This window comes from Dufourea novaeangliae, unplaced genomic scaffold, assembly GCF_001272555.1.
Source record: "Dufourea novaeangliae isolate 0120121106 unplaced genomic scaffold, ASM127255v1 scaffold133, whole genome shotgun sequence".
In the NCBI taxonomy this organism is placed as follows: Eukaryota; Metazoa; Arthropoda; class Insecta; order Hymenoptera; family Halictidae; genus Dufourea; species Dufourea novaeangliae.
In genome coordinates this window covers 184,623-204,494 of record NW_015374011.1, presented here as the reverse complement: position 1 = coordinate 204,494, position 19,872 = coordinate 184,623, and the positions used below count along the sequence as shown (strand labels likewise).

Genomic DNA, 19,872 nt, shown 5'->3' with positions numbered 1-19,872 from the left:
TGAAATTTTGCATAGGGAACACGCCTGGTTTTGCTCTTTTAACAGTAGAACTACCAAACCCGTCAGAATGACAGATCGCAGATTTTTTATTTCACGATTATTTTCACTTTTCGTGGAATTTATGATGACTTTTAATTTATATACGTTTCATATTATACTATATTGTGTTATGTATATTACTGTATTATATACTTTAATTCAGTATACTGTTAAAAACCCACAAGTATATGGGAACAATTGAAAAACTTCAGTGACCCAAGGGATGATCACCCTACAATTCAAAGCTGGTTGTTCTAACGTTAACCCTTTGCACTCGACTCTCGCCTCTGAAGCAACAAAATGTATGGAAAATTAGAAATTCCGAGTGCAAAGGGTTAACTTCTACCAATCGTCTTTCACAAATCATTCAGGACCGATCTCACCCCGATCAACCCCTTCAACGGTCATAGAAGATCCCGAAATGGGACCCTGCCAAAGAATATCGCCAACCCGAAACGTGTTCCGAACGATTTTCCAATTAGAACGACGCTCGTCCCTCCATCCGTCTACTAAGATATCTCAGGCCGAAAATTTCGCGCTTGACGTCAACTGGGGTCGGACAGTCGAGGAAGCCTCGACGAGAGAGAGGACCGCGAAAGAGCAGTGAATCATTTCATGAGCATAAATTAGCGCCCCGTCGCAACGCCGGTTAATTAATTAAGGTAAATTGTCCTAAGCGTAAGTAACTGCCGTGGCGCCTGGGTCACTTCTCTGTCTTTCATCCTCTTCCTGGCAACTCTCCTCGCGGTAGTCTGGCTGCGCGGGACCAGTTTCTCGCGCGATTTCGTTCTCTCCCCATTTGACACCTCACCTTGATTTTCGGCCATTGTCTCCCCCACCCACAGGGCGTTCACCAAGGGTTGGAAAGCTGCGTATCTTTTTCGTATCTCGTGTAACCCCCAGGGCGAACTGACGGTCGAGATTTATTCGAAGGGGTGTTCGCCATCGGAGAAGTTCACTTCGAGGGTCGAGTTGATCGAACGTATGGAAAAATCGTTGGTAGAACAGGGATTGTGAATTAATTCGACTGAAGGTTTATAAATCTCTGTTGTTGGTTTTGTAGCGCGGATGAGCCCACTCCGCGGTTTTATAAAGTGCTCGCGGAAGGATTCTGTCAAACGGCCCGATGAAAAATGGAAGGTATAGCCTGGGTTTTGCAAATGGTACCTCGCCCACGCCGGTATGGCGAATGTACAGGGTGAGTCGATAAGATCTACTATTTAAAATAAATCGTTACCTATTGATTATATCAGAAAACGTTTTAACGAAACATGATGCATTTTATGGAATTTTATGGTTTATATCTTATTCTGTTTGACATGTCGAAGTGATTTTGAGTTGACCTTGTACAAGTTAATTTCGAGAGAAAGGCCGCGAAATTACGCAATACACTCAGAGCAGTTCGCCAATTATTAAGGTACCGTTTTGAGATTTTGTGCGATTTCGAGGGTCAACTCAAGGTTATAGATCGCTGAATTCGTCCTTCCATTGACATTGAAAAAAACAAGGTCACCCTGATATCTCAATAAATATAACATATAAAAAAATAAAATTGTAACCTTCCGATGCGTCCCTTTAAATACTAAGTAATTCATTAAAACATTTTAAAAACAATAGGTAACGAGTTATTTTAGACAGTAGTTCTTACTGACTCACCCTGTACATATATTCCCTGAATATTTCATCTGTTTACATGTTTTCTTATGCACCTGGCTTTACATTAAATTCAACCGGTTTATTTCAGACGTATCGCTACGTCGTTGATGAAACGAGACGTCGATCCACGCGAAGAGCTCGTTCGATATGTTCGACGACCGTGAATAGTTTATTATACCTATCCCAGTACATTCTCCGCAAATATTCATTCTGTCTGCGACCATAACACACTCTCCCTGTGTGTGTACATGCAGCGAGAAATATTATCTCGACGATAAGTTGCCTTGACAGTGCCCGGAAATCCATCGAAATTTCCATACAGTTCCATACGCGATTGCATAAAACACTGACGATGGTTTACCTGGTTATACGTTCACGGATGTGTATACCAGCGAACTATCCACGGAATTATACATTCGGTTTAATTCGGACGACCCTCTAATTATCCAGATACGTACGATCGAGCGAATCGGAACGCGCGAAACGATCCTTTAACGCTGGCTCGTATGAACGGCCACGCGTCGCGACAAAGGATAAACATTACAATTAAACTAGATTGCGTTTGTTTGTCACGTTAATTTGGGTGCTGCTCGACGTGTTTGGCAGTGGCGGGGAGAAAAACGTGGAACGAAACTGTGAAACCAGGGGGAAACGAAGGAGGCTCGAGAGCCTCGCGATGCGAAACACGCGTGCGATTTAAGGGGCGAAAAAGAGGAGGTCGGAGGTTCAAGACCCTCCGGGTCAAACCGGTCTGTAACGTTAATTGCTTGCACCTCTTGACGGTAACTTGACATTAAACCACGTGAAATTATTTCGAACTAGTGAATTTAACTTATACGATTCGAACGTAATTTTAGGGTTTGATTACAAGTAGTGTTCCTGATTTCTCGATACTTTTCATTTCTCGAGGAACGAAATTTTATTCTGTATTTCTCAGGAATTCTCGAGAAAATTGTTGATAATATTGTATATCCTTAAATTCAATTCGATTTTGGTCTAAGTGGATATTAGAGTAAAAATTAAAGACCCTAAGAAATGCTGAAAAGGCGAATTTTTTATTGTTATTTTGCAACGAATAGATTTATATTTTTACAGTAACAACATATCACCATCAGTAGTATCCTTGAAATTTTTCACATTTTTTGGTGAGGTGCTTAAAAAAGTAAAACCATTTTCAGTATTTTTTAGGGTTTTTAATTTTTTTCCAACTACAACCTTCAACCGAATTTTCTTGCTTGGTATTTAATCAAGTGGAGATTAAATACATGTGTCAGAGCATTATATTCTCTAGCAAAAGAAGTTTTTAACCGGGGAAGGGAATTAAATATGCAACGGAACGGAAGTTTTCGCCGAACTAATTTCCCTAAACTGACACAGATAAGAGTTCACGAAGCATGTCCACGTTAGTACGTTATTTACGTATAAATAGTTCTAGCCTGCGTCAGGCGGTTGAAGACATGTATTTTTTTTTTCTCGGAATTTTAAACAACCAGACCGCCCCCCTGGTAACTGGTGAACTTTCCCGGAGAAATTATTTAACTTGTAGATTCGTCGTTTTCGCATTTTCTCGAGGACAGTTTGTTTTTTCAAGTCCAGAAGTTAATTATATATACAGGGTGTCCCAAAATAGTTGTAATTCCTTGAGAAGGGTGATTTGAAACATCTTTTTCCTTAACGAAAAAGTTCTCCGAGGCTTTGTTAACGAGATATTAACGAAATACCCTGACCAATCAGAGATCTATCGGCAGATCAGCTGGCAGACTTGTGCTCTGATTGGTCGGATTTTTTCGTTAATATCTCGTTAACAAAACCTCGGAGAATTTTCTCGCTAAGAAAAACGTTGTTTCAAATAACCCCAGGAATCACCCTTTCATGGAATTACACCTATTTTGGGACTTTCTATATACAGCAAATCCTCGATTAATGTTCGAAAGCTCCTCGGCACTGACAAGGAGGGGTCTTCAGGTGTAATGCTGCTTTTTCAATGACGCTTAACACAGTGCTAGAGCTTAGAATTCCGAAGCCAATAATATTTCTTTCAACCTCATACAGAAATTGATTTATGAAATATTTAATGTTCAGTGTAGAGAAGCCTTCGACCACTCATCGAGGATTTACTGTTCTGAGAATCGTTCTTTTGACGATCATCGGACCTTTGAGGATCGGTTTGCGCGCAATAAATTCGTAAGTATTGTTCGCGGAAAGACATCGAGATCGCTGTCGGGTGCCGAGTAAATGGACACGGTGTTTGAAGGAGTCGTCGCGTGTCAAAAGACGTGTGCGGGGCGCGCACAGTCGCGTGATTGTTTGTGCAGTTAGCCTCGGGACGCTGCTTTGGATCTGTGTTCTCGTTTGAGAACGACGGAGGGGCCAGGTTTGGACGCAACTGTTTATACCGCCGAAACCAGATGTTTGCATTCGCCAGGACTAGCTCGGATGTGGCACTCGGCTCGAGAAACCAATTAATATCAGACTGTGCGTTCCAGGGGCCGTGCGAACACGCTACTTATGTACTATCGAACGCGCTGTCGGATGACATGGAGACGTTCCTCGTGAGCAAAACCGTGAAATAATGGACACAGAATTTTAATTATTGTCCTCGTATATCTATAGCGATCTGGGAATAGTAGAAGGCATATACATAGTAGAAGGCATATAGTAAGGCATTGACTGGATTTTGAAAATGGATTTCCGAGACTCTTCCACTCTGGCTAGTAAGATTGACTAAGAAGTGAAGAAGTTGAGCTTTCCCACTAAAGATTTATAAGTGTTTTTTAAACGAAAATTTTCAATAAGAATTATAAGTAGATAATCAGAAGGAAATAAGAATATTTATGCATGTATAGCGTTTCCCAACATGAAAAATACATGTGTGTCATTATTACAACAGTAAAGCTTTTTGTACAGAATTCAAAATTCTGTTCCATTTTAATCTTGAGATATTAGTATCTGAAGTTTTGAATTCGCATGAACATCCGCAGTCTAGTCATTAGTGTACATTTAATCAGTTCTTTGGAAGTAGAATCGTTTACAGAACACAGGGTCGTATTTAACGGAGTTCCTAGAAATTTTCAACACTGACTAAACTCGCAGTCCAATGTAAAACGTAGGCGAGTAGAACAGAAAATTCTGGTCGTTGAAACGAGAGGGCGAGTTATTCCCGGTCAACTGGAGTTCCGAATTAATTAAACCTGCACGGAGTACTGGAACGCGCGGGTAGCGAACGATTTAATTCGATTGTATCTTTTAATTGCGCCCCGCGATACCAAAGAAAGAGTTTCCAGATTAGACCCACGGTTCGGTCGCGTAGCGCATGGAGGGAGGGGAAACGTGGAGGGACGTGGGCGAAAGAAAAAATTGTCGACCGTGTTCTCTCTGACACAGATTTAACGGAAGTACTTATGCAGCCCGGCACATTTGGAATTGCTGAAGCCTGTTCACCGGGTAGCCCCCGACGTCCGTGTGCAGACTTTTATGGCAGCACGTGCGTGTCATAAAGCGGGTGTTTCCACGAAAAAAGGCATGGAAACGAAGACAGACAGGCGGTTCTTATTTCGAAAATAAATTCTCTTCCTCCCTGAAGCCACACGTCACTCCTGTATCCGCATTTCGCGGTCCTTTTTGTCGGAAATAAAAGAACAGTTCGAACGGGAAACTCGGAAATCACTTGAACCTTGAAAATCGAAACTATAAGCAAAGGTAAATGTAAAGCTTTGATCGTGTAACTACCAGGTTTACGAACGAAATCGCAACGAAACCTGTATGGAAGCTTCAATTGTGGGTGTAAATCGAACTTTTGTAATCGGACTCTTGAAGCTTTCAAACGAAGGTAAAATAGAACACGGTAATCGAGAAATTATTCTACGTGCATTCGAAGTATACTTCACAGAGGAGTAATGGGAACAGTTTACACTGGATTGTATACAGCTTTGACACCGAATGGGAGCAGACGGGTTCCAAAGAGAAAACAGCAGTAACACGGTGTTTAAATGTCAAACAATAGAAAAGCTAAAACGAACGATGCCGTTAGGCAAGGGAAGGGAGGGACAATTTCTCAAGGAACAAAGCGGCGCTACGCAGGTGCTGCTTTTTAAGCAAAAATTCAATTTCACGGTCGGCCGCATGGCTAAATCGTCAAAACTGTGACAAAAGCGTCGGCCGTTTAGAGACTCGTGGATCCACGACCAGTGTGTCGCTGAGAGGCAGAGAGTTGACGTTCCTGTAATGGAACACACAGTGACGGGGAATTTAATTTCGCTTTGCGAATCCGTCTGGCGGTTGTCGCGTCGACAATTACCAGGTGATCGTTAACACAAGACTTTACGATATGTGTATACAGTGATGTCTGTGTACAGTAAATTCTGGATGAGTGTTCGAAGGCTCATCGAGACTGACAAAAAGAGGTCCCCAGATAGTATTAAGTAACGGTGAATTTAATGAGATTTAACACAGTGATAGAGCTTGGAGTTCTGAAGTCAATTATATTTGTTTCAACCGCATATGGCCATTAGTTTATGAATTATTTAATGTAAAGTGCTGAGGAGCCTTCGAACACTTATCGAGGATTTACTGCATATGCTAGATTTCCGAGAATTGTAAAATAAATATAAAAATGAATATAAAAGTAGTCACATTTTGTATCATTTCCATCGTAGGAATCTCAATTCTCCGACTAAGGCCATCTTGTAACAATATAATACAAACACAATTTTTGTATTATATATTATATACTATACTATATAATATAATACAAAAATATATTTTTCTTATTCCGGTAATTCAATATCTGAGGTTATACTCGAAGGTCTGCCTCGAGCCAGCAGTGCCAAAATTGATTGGGATAACGCGTGGCCATATACACAGACATCGCTGTATGTATCTACTTATTGTAACTGTACAAATTTTGAAATTTCTCTGGATCGACATTTCTGTTGTTCTGTCTCGTTGGCGACGAAGTGTGACCGGGAGAATCGGGAGAGATTTCAGGCCGATAAAAAAACAAAACAACAGTTAGCCGTGGTCTATTTTTAAAGGACGAATCCCCGGTATTGTTTCGCGGCACGAAAATGGATCCGTAGGCTGATCGAACCTTTCAATTTGACGGCGAACCGATACACGGGGCGAGACTGGGCTTTTCGAATCGCCGCGGCCTCGTTAAAGCGTCCAATCGAATTGAACCGGATCGAGGCGCGCGATGTTGATTAAAATTCTCTACATTAATTATCGAGCGTTGGATTGGAACACGGGAACGCTGGTTAATTGACGACGAATGGGGTATCGATGATTGCGACGGGGATTACCGGTCGAGAAATCGAATCCGGGGTTTCGAAAAAAGTGCCGCGCGCCGTTTTGTCTTCGGTACACGGAACGAGTAATTCGAGCTGCGGACAGGTAATCGAATTCATCGAATTGCTACAGTTTATAGAAAGCGGAGTTTAGTGCGGCTTTTTTTGGTAGGCTGGGACGAAAATTCGGAGGGAAATTTCATCACACGGAACCACGGATTTTCGAAGGATATTCTTCCAGTTTGTAGGATACGCGAGCAATTCCATTACGTTGCTTCTTTAAATATTTACACAATCTGGTGGTAATAATAAATTGTATAAAATACATTAATAACTGGGGGATATTAACACTAGAACCACCGACTATAAATGTATATATCAATTTCTATCAGATCGATAAAGATGACGAACTTTTGAAAATATACAAATTTAGAAGTTAACTAAATTCCTTCACTTAGATATTGCAATAAAAGTTGTAAGAAATTAAGAGAATGCATTGTTGTTAGATTTCTATCATCGTTGTAAAAGTTTACTACCTAGTCATTTTGATTGCTTTGGTAGTTCTAGTGTTAAAGTCGATATAAGTAATAAGGGGATTGTATTCTAAGTAGAATCAGACATCAGTGGACAGACGCGTTATTATTAGGTGTACAAATTAATTGCTGGCCTTTTCACAGATTTGTCGTTTATGTTCAGAACAAGAAAACAAAATACAATCTATTCTTGGAAATATTTCCCATCCCTTTCTACACATTTACCCAATTTCTCGAGCAGTTCTCGTCTCGAAAAATTCATGACGATTTTGTGTCCATAGTAAACTGTGGGGCCCACGACTTAATTTGTGCACCTAATAAATCAAATGAAACGTGTGTGTCCTCTATAAATGTTTACTATCACACTATTCCTCCAAACAAAGCCCAATGAATTTTGGTATAACAATTTTTATTTATTTGTTCAAAGGGAATCTATCAGTACATGAGAAATTCGATTCCTCGGTCCGAATCGATCCACGAGTCGCGTCGGAAAATTCCGTCGCTTTTTCATTGTTACGTAAACCGGGCTCCGTTCAGAAAAACGCTTTTGTCGTTCTAAAATTGACACGGTCCCGATAGGCGCACTGGGCGAAAGGAATTCTTAAGAGACGTGAAACGGCGACGCCGCGGCGGCGTCCAAGAGATTTGTGTGGAAAGTTTGGCAAAATTGAGACCGTGGGCGAGCAGGCTTGATGAGCGTATCGTGATTTATGCGGTTCATTCTCAGGTGGGGACACGTCGGAGTTCATATCGAGGAACAAACGCTGAGAACTTTTCGCGGTTTCCGCGCCAAAGAATCGCGTTGTCGTCGGTTCGCATTCTCCATCGTTGTCGACTGGTATATATCGTTGGATTTATTCGCGTCGTCTCGCTGGCAATTTCGATTCACGGTACTCGAATGATGATTCATATTACGGTGCACCAATGGAAAAATTCCACGCCGAAACATAGTCTTGCAGAGGAACGTTTCAACGTAGATGAAGGTAAAACGTAAAATAGTCTACAAACTCATTTGGAGTCGGGCGACAGTGAAATTGTAAGCTTGAAAAAGAGATATTCGTATTAAAAAAAGAAACCTTTAATATCAAACGTGTAGCATATTTCCACTTTAATTTTCATCACGGTTATACCGATGGAAACAGTGGACTGGGTCTGAAAATATTTATTGCTAGGAGACATAGGGGAGCCTACTTACAACTATAAAGTTATTATACAATTTCGTAAGAAATAAAGAATTTTTTCAAAAAATACGTATGTGGTAAAAAGTACAATTTAAATTTTCTGTTAAGTAAATGCATATCTTTTAGTAATTACATAGGGGACTTGTAGATTACCGTAGGACTTGCAGATATTTTTAAAGTATGTAAAAAGAATCAGAATGTTCGAAGTACCAAAGTTCCAAGTACCAAGTTCCGATGTTTCGAACCGCATCGAATACAATTCGTCGAGTAAAATTCAACTCGAAAGTCCCGTCGAAAAAATTCGAAACTTGGCACGGTGCAACTAGATCGTCGCGATGTTGGCGAAAATGGGGGTTAGCAAAAGGAAAGGTGACGATCGAATAATACCAACCGGAGAGAATCGTGACAGGCAGGGAGGCGCAGATGCCCAGATACACAAGCAGCAACACTGTCCAACCGTGACGGGGCTCCTGGCAGAAGTCCAGCTCGCTCGGTAGGCCACCGATTCTTGGCCCCTTCATCGTGCCTCATAGTTTTCGTCCCTGGCCACGTAAACGACGCGCGAGCGTAACACAGAAAAGGCGACTTCAATAACGCCTTCCCTCGAAGTAGCTTCTTCCTTCCTTCCGTTTCTTCAGACGGGCAGAAAACTAAAATTCCACTCGGGAACACTGTGACGCACACGTTTTCATCGTGGACAAAACGTCTTCATCGTGGACAAAATGTCTTCATCGTGGACAAAACGTCTTCATCGTGGACACAAAGTTGAGCACTACTCCGCGGCACACTCGAGCTTTTCAGCTACAGGAAACTTTACGTAGTTTATTTATATAGAAAGAACTAGCAGTCTGTTCCCGCGAAAAGATAGCTGATAAGCACAAGAAGAAGTTCTGGGATAAGGAAGAACCAAAGCTGAAGGTCCAATAGAAAATAGCGTGCTACGTTTTTACCCGGAGCTAGTGAAAGGGACCAACGCGAGATAAGACCTCATTTACCTAAGGCTCGCGTGGGATCCTTCCTTTCGATGCACTTCCGACGTTCCCGGTGCTCCCGGAGTAATAGTTTTTAACTGCATTTTTATCTCTTAATAACGTCTACGTGGTTATGCTCGTGGTAACGGCGCTGCATCGTGATATCTCCGCGAGATAGAGTTCCCCAGGCGAGAGGATCTAGCGAATGGTGGTCTGAAAAATGGAGAACACGAGGGTAGGTGGAGGGATTGGTACGCTGTACAGGGTCGTTCGTGGTTCATGGGGAGAACTTTGATGGTCCTCAGGTGTGAAGGAGACACACGACCGGCGGCAGGGATGGTTTGATACGAATTATGCGCGAGCCACCTTGTTTGAGTTTAATTTCCGACAAATATCGTCCGGGTTAATTGAATCTAAACGTGTGTCGTTGGAATTAAATAACGAAGGGTAGAGAGCGGACGTGGTTGAATGTTTTCGGAGCGAGATTGTTAGCGTCGTGATTTTCACGAGAGAAAGATTAAATTCGTGGTCGCCGGTTGGTTTGATTTAAATCTCGAATGGGGGGAAAATTGTTACGAGAACGAATCTGAATTACATCGCGATTTATGGAATTCGATTTAATTCACGAAATGGGCTATCCACTAGAGAATGTGTACTTTGTTTATTTTTTACGAGAACACCTTTGTAGCGATTCTTCTTGTTTTTTTTTCACGGGATTTTTAGGTACAGGAAAAAATTCGTGCGGTTTTTCTTTTAGTAATTAACTCAGATCGAAATTCGTGCAGTAATTTGCAACTGTACTGCGTAAAATTGGTATCAACGGAAAGCTTGATCTATGTAGTTGATATACAGTAAATCATCGATGAGTGTTCGAAGGCCTCTCGACACTGAATGTTATATATTTTATAATATCATTGTTTCAGAATTCCAAGCTCTATCACTGTGCTAAACCTCATTAACACTTTCACTGCCACGTCGCCCAAAAAAGGCTGGATTATTTAAATACCGTAACAAAATTTTTGCGTCACATTAATATTACAAATTATACGTAAAATAGATAAAGTATGTCTGACTACGTACGACCTATTTCACTGTGGCAGTTAAAGTGTTAAAAAATCACTTGGAGACTTCTCATCGAGGAATTACTGTACTTATAAAATATTCTACGTTCTTCTAAATAGGAACGATTTCAGATTGCTTTCGATGCGACAGGTCGGTGCCCTAAGACGACAACGAGTTTGGATCGTCTTCCAATCCGAAGAATTAATTAACCAAGCTGATGGAATTACCCGCTAGGATCCGTTTTAATCCGTACTCGTCGGCGTTGATCGACTCGCGACGCGTTTCACCAGCGCAATGAATTCGTAAGGATCCAAGCAGAAGCGAACGGATTAATTAATGGTGTATCCGAGACGCCGTCGACCATTTCCAAGACGGAACGACAACTTTATGGCTTCCTAAGAATTTCGGCGGTTTTGACTCCTCAAAGATGAAGTAACTCGTGTACATTCTATTAAGAAAAATCGTCCATCCTGCGGGTAGCTTCGTCGACACGCGCGTGAATGCCTATAATTCACGAGTACCGAAAAACACGACACTCTCGTAACACATAGCTCGCGGGACCATTGGAAATACGGGGAAAAAAGTTGCCCCATTCGCAGCAGGATATTCGAAACCGATAGAAATTGCAGCAACCGTGATCGGGTAAACCGTTCCCGAAGCGCTTCGATGAAAAAAAAAAAGAAAGAAGAAAAATAACAATTTTCGATCCAATTTTGTTCCGTTCCATCCACAGGACTTTGACGAGTTCGAATCGTTTCTCCCCCGAATATAACTGTCGTCGCTTATAATGCGGCTGGTTAACAGGAAGTGAACGTCGTCGTTTGGTATTTTCGACAGGGGGAAAAAGGCTGGCCGGTTTTACGAGTGGCCGTACGTCGAACCGTAAAAATTGCCGTTGGAAGATTTCAAGCTTCCAAGCCCCCCTCGGTGAAAAAGCTCTGCGGCAACGGTTGTCACCGATGGCGCAATTTTTCCTCCAATTTTCTATAAATAGAGACGTTTCTCCAGCTCGACCGTAATGTGGTGGGGCGATCGTTTTCGAGCTGAATAAATGAAACAACGTCGGAACGGTAACGGACGAGAGTCTAAACTCGAAACGAAATTCGATTTACCATCGGGGAACGTCGTTTTTCCCGACCCAACGGGGCAAGTTTACGTTTCGTCTTATATTTCTTTCAGGTGCGTCATCTGAAAAGTTACGCCGTCGAAGACGCGCGCGCGCGACGTAGACGGTTGTTGGGACATCGACGGATCAATTTTTCAGACGGTTGTCTCGGGTACGCGAAGGGTCGTTTCCGCGGAACAATGACAGTGCTGATGCCAGCCGGTCGCAAATTATCCCTGCAAGGTATTATTAATTAATCGGCTTGTTAAGACACGTCGCGCGGCACACAATGAAGTGCGCACTGTTGGGCGCCCTGTGACGTTAAAGCTGCATATCCACTTGGAAAAATTACTTTGTGTATTACTTTACTGGGATTATTTGTGTACTGTTGCATGTAACGAGAATAATTTCTATAGGAATTTAACAGCGTGTTACAAATCTCTCAACTGTTGCAAAAGGAAATGATAGATATGAAGACACTAGGTAGAATCAGTCATCATCACGATATTGGCTCACTTTGTAGTCTCCATACAATGGAAAATGTTAGGCATCTGAATTTTAAATATTTGCTCTTGAAATTTCCCACTTGGTAAAAAAGAAATGAATAAATATAAAGAAACTAGACGAAGTGAGTGGTCATCACGATATAAGTTCTCACTTAACAATCTCTATACAATTGAAAATGTTAGGCATCTGAATTTTAAATACTTGCTCTTCAAATTTCTCACTTGGTAAAAAAGAAACGAAAATGTTAAGCATCCGATTGTACCCAGAACTGTCACCATCATAAGGTTCGAAGAACACCGCGACAAGAAATTCTTTTGGGAAGAAAATTTTCAACGTACCAGTTTCGGGGAAGAAAAATGGCCCGCAGTTACTCCATCGGAATTTAGGGTTGCGTTACGAACGTACGAGCCCGCGGTTGAGGATTCCCGAAGACGGGTATGGGGAGGTTTAGGGGAGGGAGTTACGCGTTGCACAGGTGCGCCAGCACCATAAAGCTGAGGGGGAACACGTAAATCGCAATGGTGTGTGAATGTGTGTGTCTCTCTGTGTCGGTGTGGGACTTGCGAGGTTGGGTGGACGCGTCGCGTATTCTCGCGCGAACGTACGACGCTCTGCGCTACGACCAAGCTGGGAATAACGAAATTTTCAGGAGTCGCTAGAATTAAAATTCAAACACTTATACGGTGTACCAGCCGCTCGCCTTGGGGATCGTGAAAAAAAAAAAAATTCGAACAAGAGAATAATGTACCGAGGGCAAAAATTCGTATCGCTAAATTTTAATTCCCTGTTTCTTTTTTTGTTTTCTTTTTTCTTTTACATTGCGTAACCCGTCAAAATATTTTCCTACGTTGGAAAACATTCCGTTGGAATTTTGTATATCGCATTTTATATGTTCCCGTTCGATTTACAGCTCGGTCGAAGTGTTCTACGACGTTTTCGATAAATATTCAATATTCCAAATTCTACGAGAGCGCAACTGTTACCGATATCTACCGGTCGTACGCGAGATCCGGAGATTTCGCGGTCCCCATTGGCAGCCACACGATTTCCCACTTTAACGGGGACGTTATCGTCACGTAATAAAATCGGAAGGGAAGATGATAAAGGATCGAGGCACGCAGCCACGTTTTACGTCGCGAGCTGACGCCGCGGTTAAAACCGAAAGTACACCCGGCCACTTAGCAACGTGCTTTCGGGACGCGTGGACGATAAAAACGCGTGGTGTGTACAGATGTACATCGTTTTAATACTCGTAAGTACTTAAAACGTAAAGTAATATTTATTCCAGGAATGTATATCGGGTGCTTCGGAAAGTACGCAGCGTTTTTAAGGGCAGAGTTACAATCTATACTTTACTATTTCTTTTTTTATTTAATATATCATCTTATTCATTACTTTTATTTAATATATCATACGTTTCGTCGGTATTTTTCAAAGAAAACGAAGAAAAACGACGTGTAACGTATACAGAAAATACACTCAATGGAATAAAGCATCTGTTCACCGGATCAAACGATTTTTATTTAATTCATTCGGTAAAAAGGTAACAAAGTTACCGTGCTTTCAAACGACCCAGTATATATAAATCTACAGGAACGATTAAATATCCACTGAACAATCATCTGAAAAGAGAATTCTCCCTTGCAAAATCCGCTCAAATGAACCTTTCAGAAGCTTAAAACAGCCCATACATTACATTAATACGATGATAAATAACAATTCCATCGCCTGGGGTGTCGAGTACAAGCCCTTCATAAAGATCTTCCGCTTTTCAAAGAACACAACCCGAACATTACACACCCACGCAAAGTGATTAAAAAGATTTTCCATTACACAGCACGGTAGATTAATTTCTACATGAAACGTTTTTAATTACAATTTCAAATTGAAAAAACTGCATTTCACATTCGTCGAAAAGATCTCCGCACACACACGTGAGTGTGTATACTTCGTAAAACGATCCGATAGAAATAAACGGCGTTCCGTGGAAACGGGATTGAAAAAGATGCTCGAGGAACCGAGTTCTCTTTCTCGCGAAATGGCATCCCATTCGAGCGGCGTAGCTCGTCACGAGCTGTCAAATCTCGCGGGATCTCTTCCACCGGCGCTATTTATAACGGATTCCGGTTGACACTGTGCCGGTTGACATCCACCTCTTCCCTATAATCCTCGCCGCAACCTCTTCCGAGGGGAGAGCGGCGGCAAAGCCCTTCTCTTCGGGCGTACACATAATTACGAAAGTTAATTAGGGCCTTGGAGATGAAAGAGAGTGAGAACGAGAGCTTGGATGCTGGTGGGGCCACGTTTAAGGGTGTATTAGCGAGCGGAAGAAGGTCGACGCGGCGTTAAAACGCTGGGAAAATACTCGAGACCCCACGTGACGCGAAAAACCAGAAGGTTAACCCTCGATCACAATCATGGATGTATGTGTTATAGTTATTCAGGGGGAAAAATAATGCCCCTGGGGGCTGTTTTGACGGTGCGGGAACTTGTTGAATACCGTATTAATACCGGCTGAAAGTCAATTTTCTCGATCAATTAGATCGTCAGGGGGTGGAGGGTGAGATCGAGTTCCGTGTGTGTTCGAGAATATTAATTGGTTCAATATTTGACCGTGGAGGTATCGGTTGACTTGCATCACTGGGACATAAGGTAATTAGAATATCATTATGCTTGTAGATATTCGGTTATTCGTCGAAGTCGACTTGTTCGGGTGGAAATAACGTTTCGAATATTAATCATTAGTACTGTATAAATTCGATAGTGAATTTTAATATTTAATAGAATCGATATTAAACACTAGATTCCACTAACTCCAGAGGGTGTTTCGTTTCACGTTTATCCCAATTGTTATACGAAATTCATTTAATGATTGATTAAAGAGCCGATATATTCCGATTTTTTGGGAGAGCGACCCGAAATGTGTTGCTCAGGCAGAATCATTAATTGTCCGAGTATTGGTGATCGAATTAACTATACGTGGGCTGATATCGGCCGAAATTACGCGAACAGTGTGAAGGGAAACGCGTATAGAATCGAAGTCGGATGCATTTTGCATCGTTGCCCCCATTGAAACGGGGGATGGAGGGAGGGTGGTCTGTGAAGCGTTCGTTCGAGCATGGAAATTTCACTTTTACCTAGTGGCTTGCAATTTTTTATTTTCGTGGCAAACGCGTTTGGTAAAAGTACGACTGTTGCGTCGTGCAACTACACCCTTCCGCCCCCGTTTCACCCCGACGACGTCGACTCTTGAATCAGGTCATCATTCCTCTATTCCTACCCCCCGTTTCGCCCTCTCCCACGACCGTTCGTGCACTCCTGCAATTGGTTTTTCGTGTTCCCGAGCACTCCCGATGTCCTCGAAATCCTAATTTCACGTTTTTCATTCTGGACCCGGTGTCCCGTGGAAAGCAGCAGCAGCCCCCCTCCCGTCCGTCTGTCATCCGACAGAACGGAAGTCCCTTTTACGCGATATCCGACGGATATCGCGACCCTTTTTTTTATCCTCTTTCTCTGCTACGTCCCAAAAAGAGAGAAATGGAATTAAAGCTTCCAGCCGCCAGGTATCGTGGTATAGAATCGACGGGAATAATAGTCAAAGGTACACGGTGGAACAAATTGAGAGGGGATACAGGTAGAACAGGTTAATGACGTTGGTATATTTATTGGAATCCGTATCACGTTCGATTTCACTCGCTGGTCTACCTTCGCACCATTGACTTCATATTCCGTGTCACTGGGTTCACCGACGAATAATCGAAACTCATCACTGCGGATCAATCGGCAGTGTCGAGGACAATTCGAACAGCCGTTGAAAAATTCGCTCAAGATCGAGCGGAAGAAGCGTGCCGACGCGCGTGGTATGGGCGTGCAAGACGCACTAAATCCTGGCGGGCGCGTTCGTGGCCATCCGGCCCCTCTAACAATAAACTTAGGTGAGAGACGAGAGACGAGCACGAGCACGCAGACAGCCCGACCGCACGCGTGACAAAGCAGCGAACTGCTGGTTCGTGTGTGAGTGCGCGCACGACGTGCGTGAGTGCGTGAGCGAGTGCGTGAGTGCGTGAGCCACACTAGGATGCAGTGCGTGAATCAACGGGAGACGAACCCACTCGACCACCACGACCGCAACGGGCTATCCCACAGAATCGTGTCTGTGAGAGTGTCTGCTGGGTCCCCCGACGGTTGCGTGCGTGTGGAGATGAGAAGCCATACGCCCGATCATCCGCGCTCGTTTATTGGGCATTAAGCGTGGCGGCGCGCTCGTGAAAGCGATCCCCCCACCGGTTCGCTCCGACGAGACACGCGGCTTTTTACTGGCCCCCCCCGGGGCCCTGTTTTTTCGGCGGTCGCAGTGGAAGCCGACGAAGCCATTTCGTCCGCGACGAGAAATTGGAACGGGGGAAGGATGACGTAGAAGAATTTAGAATTGTGTGAGTCTTTTCAATCTTTCGTCCTTATTCGAGGTAACGGTGTACATATAGTGATTGGGTTTTGTACGGAAAGTAGTTGTGTATATGGTAGTAGTTAGTGTACCGGGTACGCGTGATGTAATTATATGCACTATTGTAATAGTTAATATGGTAATAATTGTTACGGTAATATTTATTATGGTCGTACTGAATATAAGAATATTTAATGTAGTGATACTTAATATGGTAATAGTTGTGACGGTAATATTTAATATGATCGTACTTAATATGGGAATATTTAATGTAGTGATACTTAATATGGGAATAGTTGTTACGGTAATATTTATTATGGTCGTACTCAATATGGGAATATTTAATGTAGTGATACTTAATATGGTAATAGTTGTTACGGTAATATTTATTATGGTCCTACTCAATATAATAATACTTTATATAGGGATACTTAATATTGTAATACTTAATATAGTGGCACTTAATATAATGTTACTTACGTATGACAAGATTGAATATAGTAATCATTAATACGGTGATTCGTGATATGATAATACTTAACATAGTGATACTTAATACTTACTATGCTAATACTCAATATAGTAATACGCATTACGGTATTTCGTAATATGATGATAATACTTAATATGTTGATATTTAGTAATATATACTACTAAACTGTATACTAGCTCCTACTTTCACAAATACTTTGGATACGTACCCGAGTGACCTGGTTACCGATGCACGAGCTACCGAAATTATTTTCGAAAAGAGTGCGGCAAGAATTATTATAGCATAATGTCGGGGGGAGGGGGTAACCACAAGCATTTGTTAAACGAAATTAAACTGCGCTCTGTACCTCCGTATGCGTCACTTGAAAGCGCGTGGAACGTCGTCCAACCGGGTGTGGAAGGAATGAACAATTTTTTAAACCGTTTTTTTCCAACCCTTTCGTTTCTTACTGCCTCGGGTAACGAGAGAAAACGGTTAATGAAAAGGGTTTGTCGCGGAGAGAGATTCGTGTTGGTAATTGTTACTGGCTTTCGAGGTTGAAAAATTGAAGTAGTTAAATTCAGCCGTGGATTGATATAGAATCCATTTATAGAACGTGCCCAGCCAATGCACTGGGCGAACACACGAAACCTTGCGGAAATATGAACGGGAACAGTTCCCTCGAATACGTTCAGACGTTTTTCCATGGGAAAATCAAAATGTCCACCATCGCGTGTATTCTCGAGATCCGAGATTTAGAACGGGAACGGAACGAAACACGTTCGTTGTCCGAGGAACGACAGCAGAGAAAACGAAGACACGTGAAACGGAAAGACGGACACGTAATCCGCGTGCGAAAGTCACGGATGCGGATCCGAGATGCGTGCCCCGCGATAAATCCTTCCATGATCGATGGCTCCTCTCTTCGACTCGTCGCTTGGGAACAACAGTGGCGGCGTTCCAGGCGATCGGTCGTTGACACGTTCGAATATTATTCTGCAAAAATAGTTTGTTCAAAAAAATTAATTACCAATGAAGATCAAAATTTGTCCATCTTTGAAATGAAAGATTCCAAGAATATAGTCTTCCCAATATGTGGTAGCACTGCAGGACTTCAATTCTTGTGAATCTGAACTAAATGCACGATTTTATTTGTTTCTCACTATTTCACTTATTGATTGTAACAAAACTCTGTGGGTTTATAGTGATTTTTTCTTGTTATTTTCAGTTCGAAAAAATCGATATTAAACACACCTATTTTTTCCATATTTTTCTTTTTTTATTTTTATTTTTGTAGGGAATACTTAAATTTCTCAATTCAAACCCTGGAGATCTACTTCAAATCAGTGAAACTACTGACAAAAGTTAGATATTAACCCTCATCGGTCCCATGTGTCAATTTGACACAGTTTTCTCCTAAGAATTTACGTTATTCTCTTATTTGCAGGTAAATTTAGTTGAGGTTTCGTGATTTTTACTTTAAAGAATTTGCAAATTTAACTATTTATCACTTCATTGTATTAATTCTTGCTACTGGATCAATTTGACACCGAGGAACAAATTAAGTTGGTAAACTGAGGAAAGGATGAGGGTTAACCAGTGACAGAATTCGACGCACTTTCAAAATGGGTTAAAAAAGTCAAAGGGTTAAACCTTCCAATTCCAATCAATTTCCAAACAATTAAACGCAAACAGATCCGCGATAAGAAAATACTGGACAAGAGTTCCCCCGACGCAATTCTTCTCGCCCCATCGAGCACGTTCGCGAAAATTCCCGTGTACTCTTTTCCCGGAAGAGGTGCAACGTGATCGTATATAACTAGATCATCGTACACATACAAGGTGAACCAAGAATCGTGATCAGTAGAGATTACACTGTTATTATCAGTCCGATCGAAAATATTTTCATCGGGTATACCATGGTTTCAAGGGAGCTTTAACGTGATTATAGCAAATTTTTTGTCAACTCTTCTTTTTCATGATTTTTCAAGGTCACCTTCAATTTCCTTTCAAAAATTCAATTAAAAGAAAAAAGTAACACATGTTCTGTTATGATACTTACCGAATTCGTCTTGAAATCCTCTAACAGATAGGCGTAAAAAAATTACAGTTGTATTTGCAAAAAATTGAAGGTGACCTTGAAAAATCATGAAAAAAAAAGAGTTGACCTCTTGAAACCATGCTACACCTAATAAAAACATTTTCGATCGTACTGCTAATAACAGAGTAATCTTTATTGATCACAATTCGTGGTTCACCCTGTATATCGGTTTGATCCAACACTGTGTGTCGCCAGTGACGGTGTTCGCGGACGTTTGCATTCCTCGCCTGCGATCGTGACAGCCGTGTTCTCGCGGTTCAAGAGCGATTCCAGACGAGCTGCAGAGGGGTTGGGGGTTGTTGGATGCCTCTCGCCACGGAAGAATGAACGAAGGAAGAGAAACACGTGTACAAGACGTACGTGTGAACGTGTCGTCGAAGAGTGTGCGTTGTGTTCGGGCAGGAGATATTATACGGATAAGATATTCATGGTAATCGGGACTTGGCGATCGGGCACGCCTTTATTTTTCGAGATGAATAGAAACGGTGCCACCCCCGTCGACCCTGTGGGACACGA

General features: G+C 42.1%; 1 protein-coding gene across 1 annotated transcript in view; it reads right to left on the bottom strand.

The window, feature by feature from the left end:
• The window catches only part of LOC107188586 (hemicentin-1-like), a 115,050-nt gene extending 105,835 nt beyond the window's left edge, over positions 1–9,215 (bottom strand). The window contains exon 1 of the mRNA XM_015576897.1: positions 9,086–9,215. Within this exon, the coding sequence (XP_015432383.1) occupies positions 9,086–9,215 (130 nt within the window). The remainder of the gene's footprint in view (positions 1–9,085) is intronic.
• Positions 9,216–19,872: the final 10,657 nt, after the last annotated feature.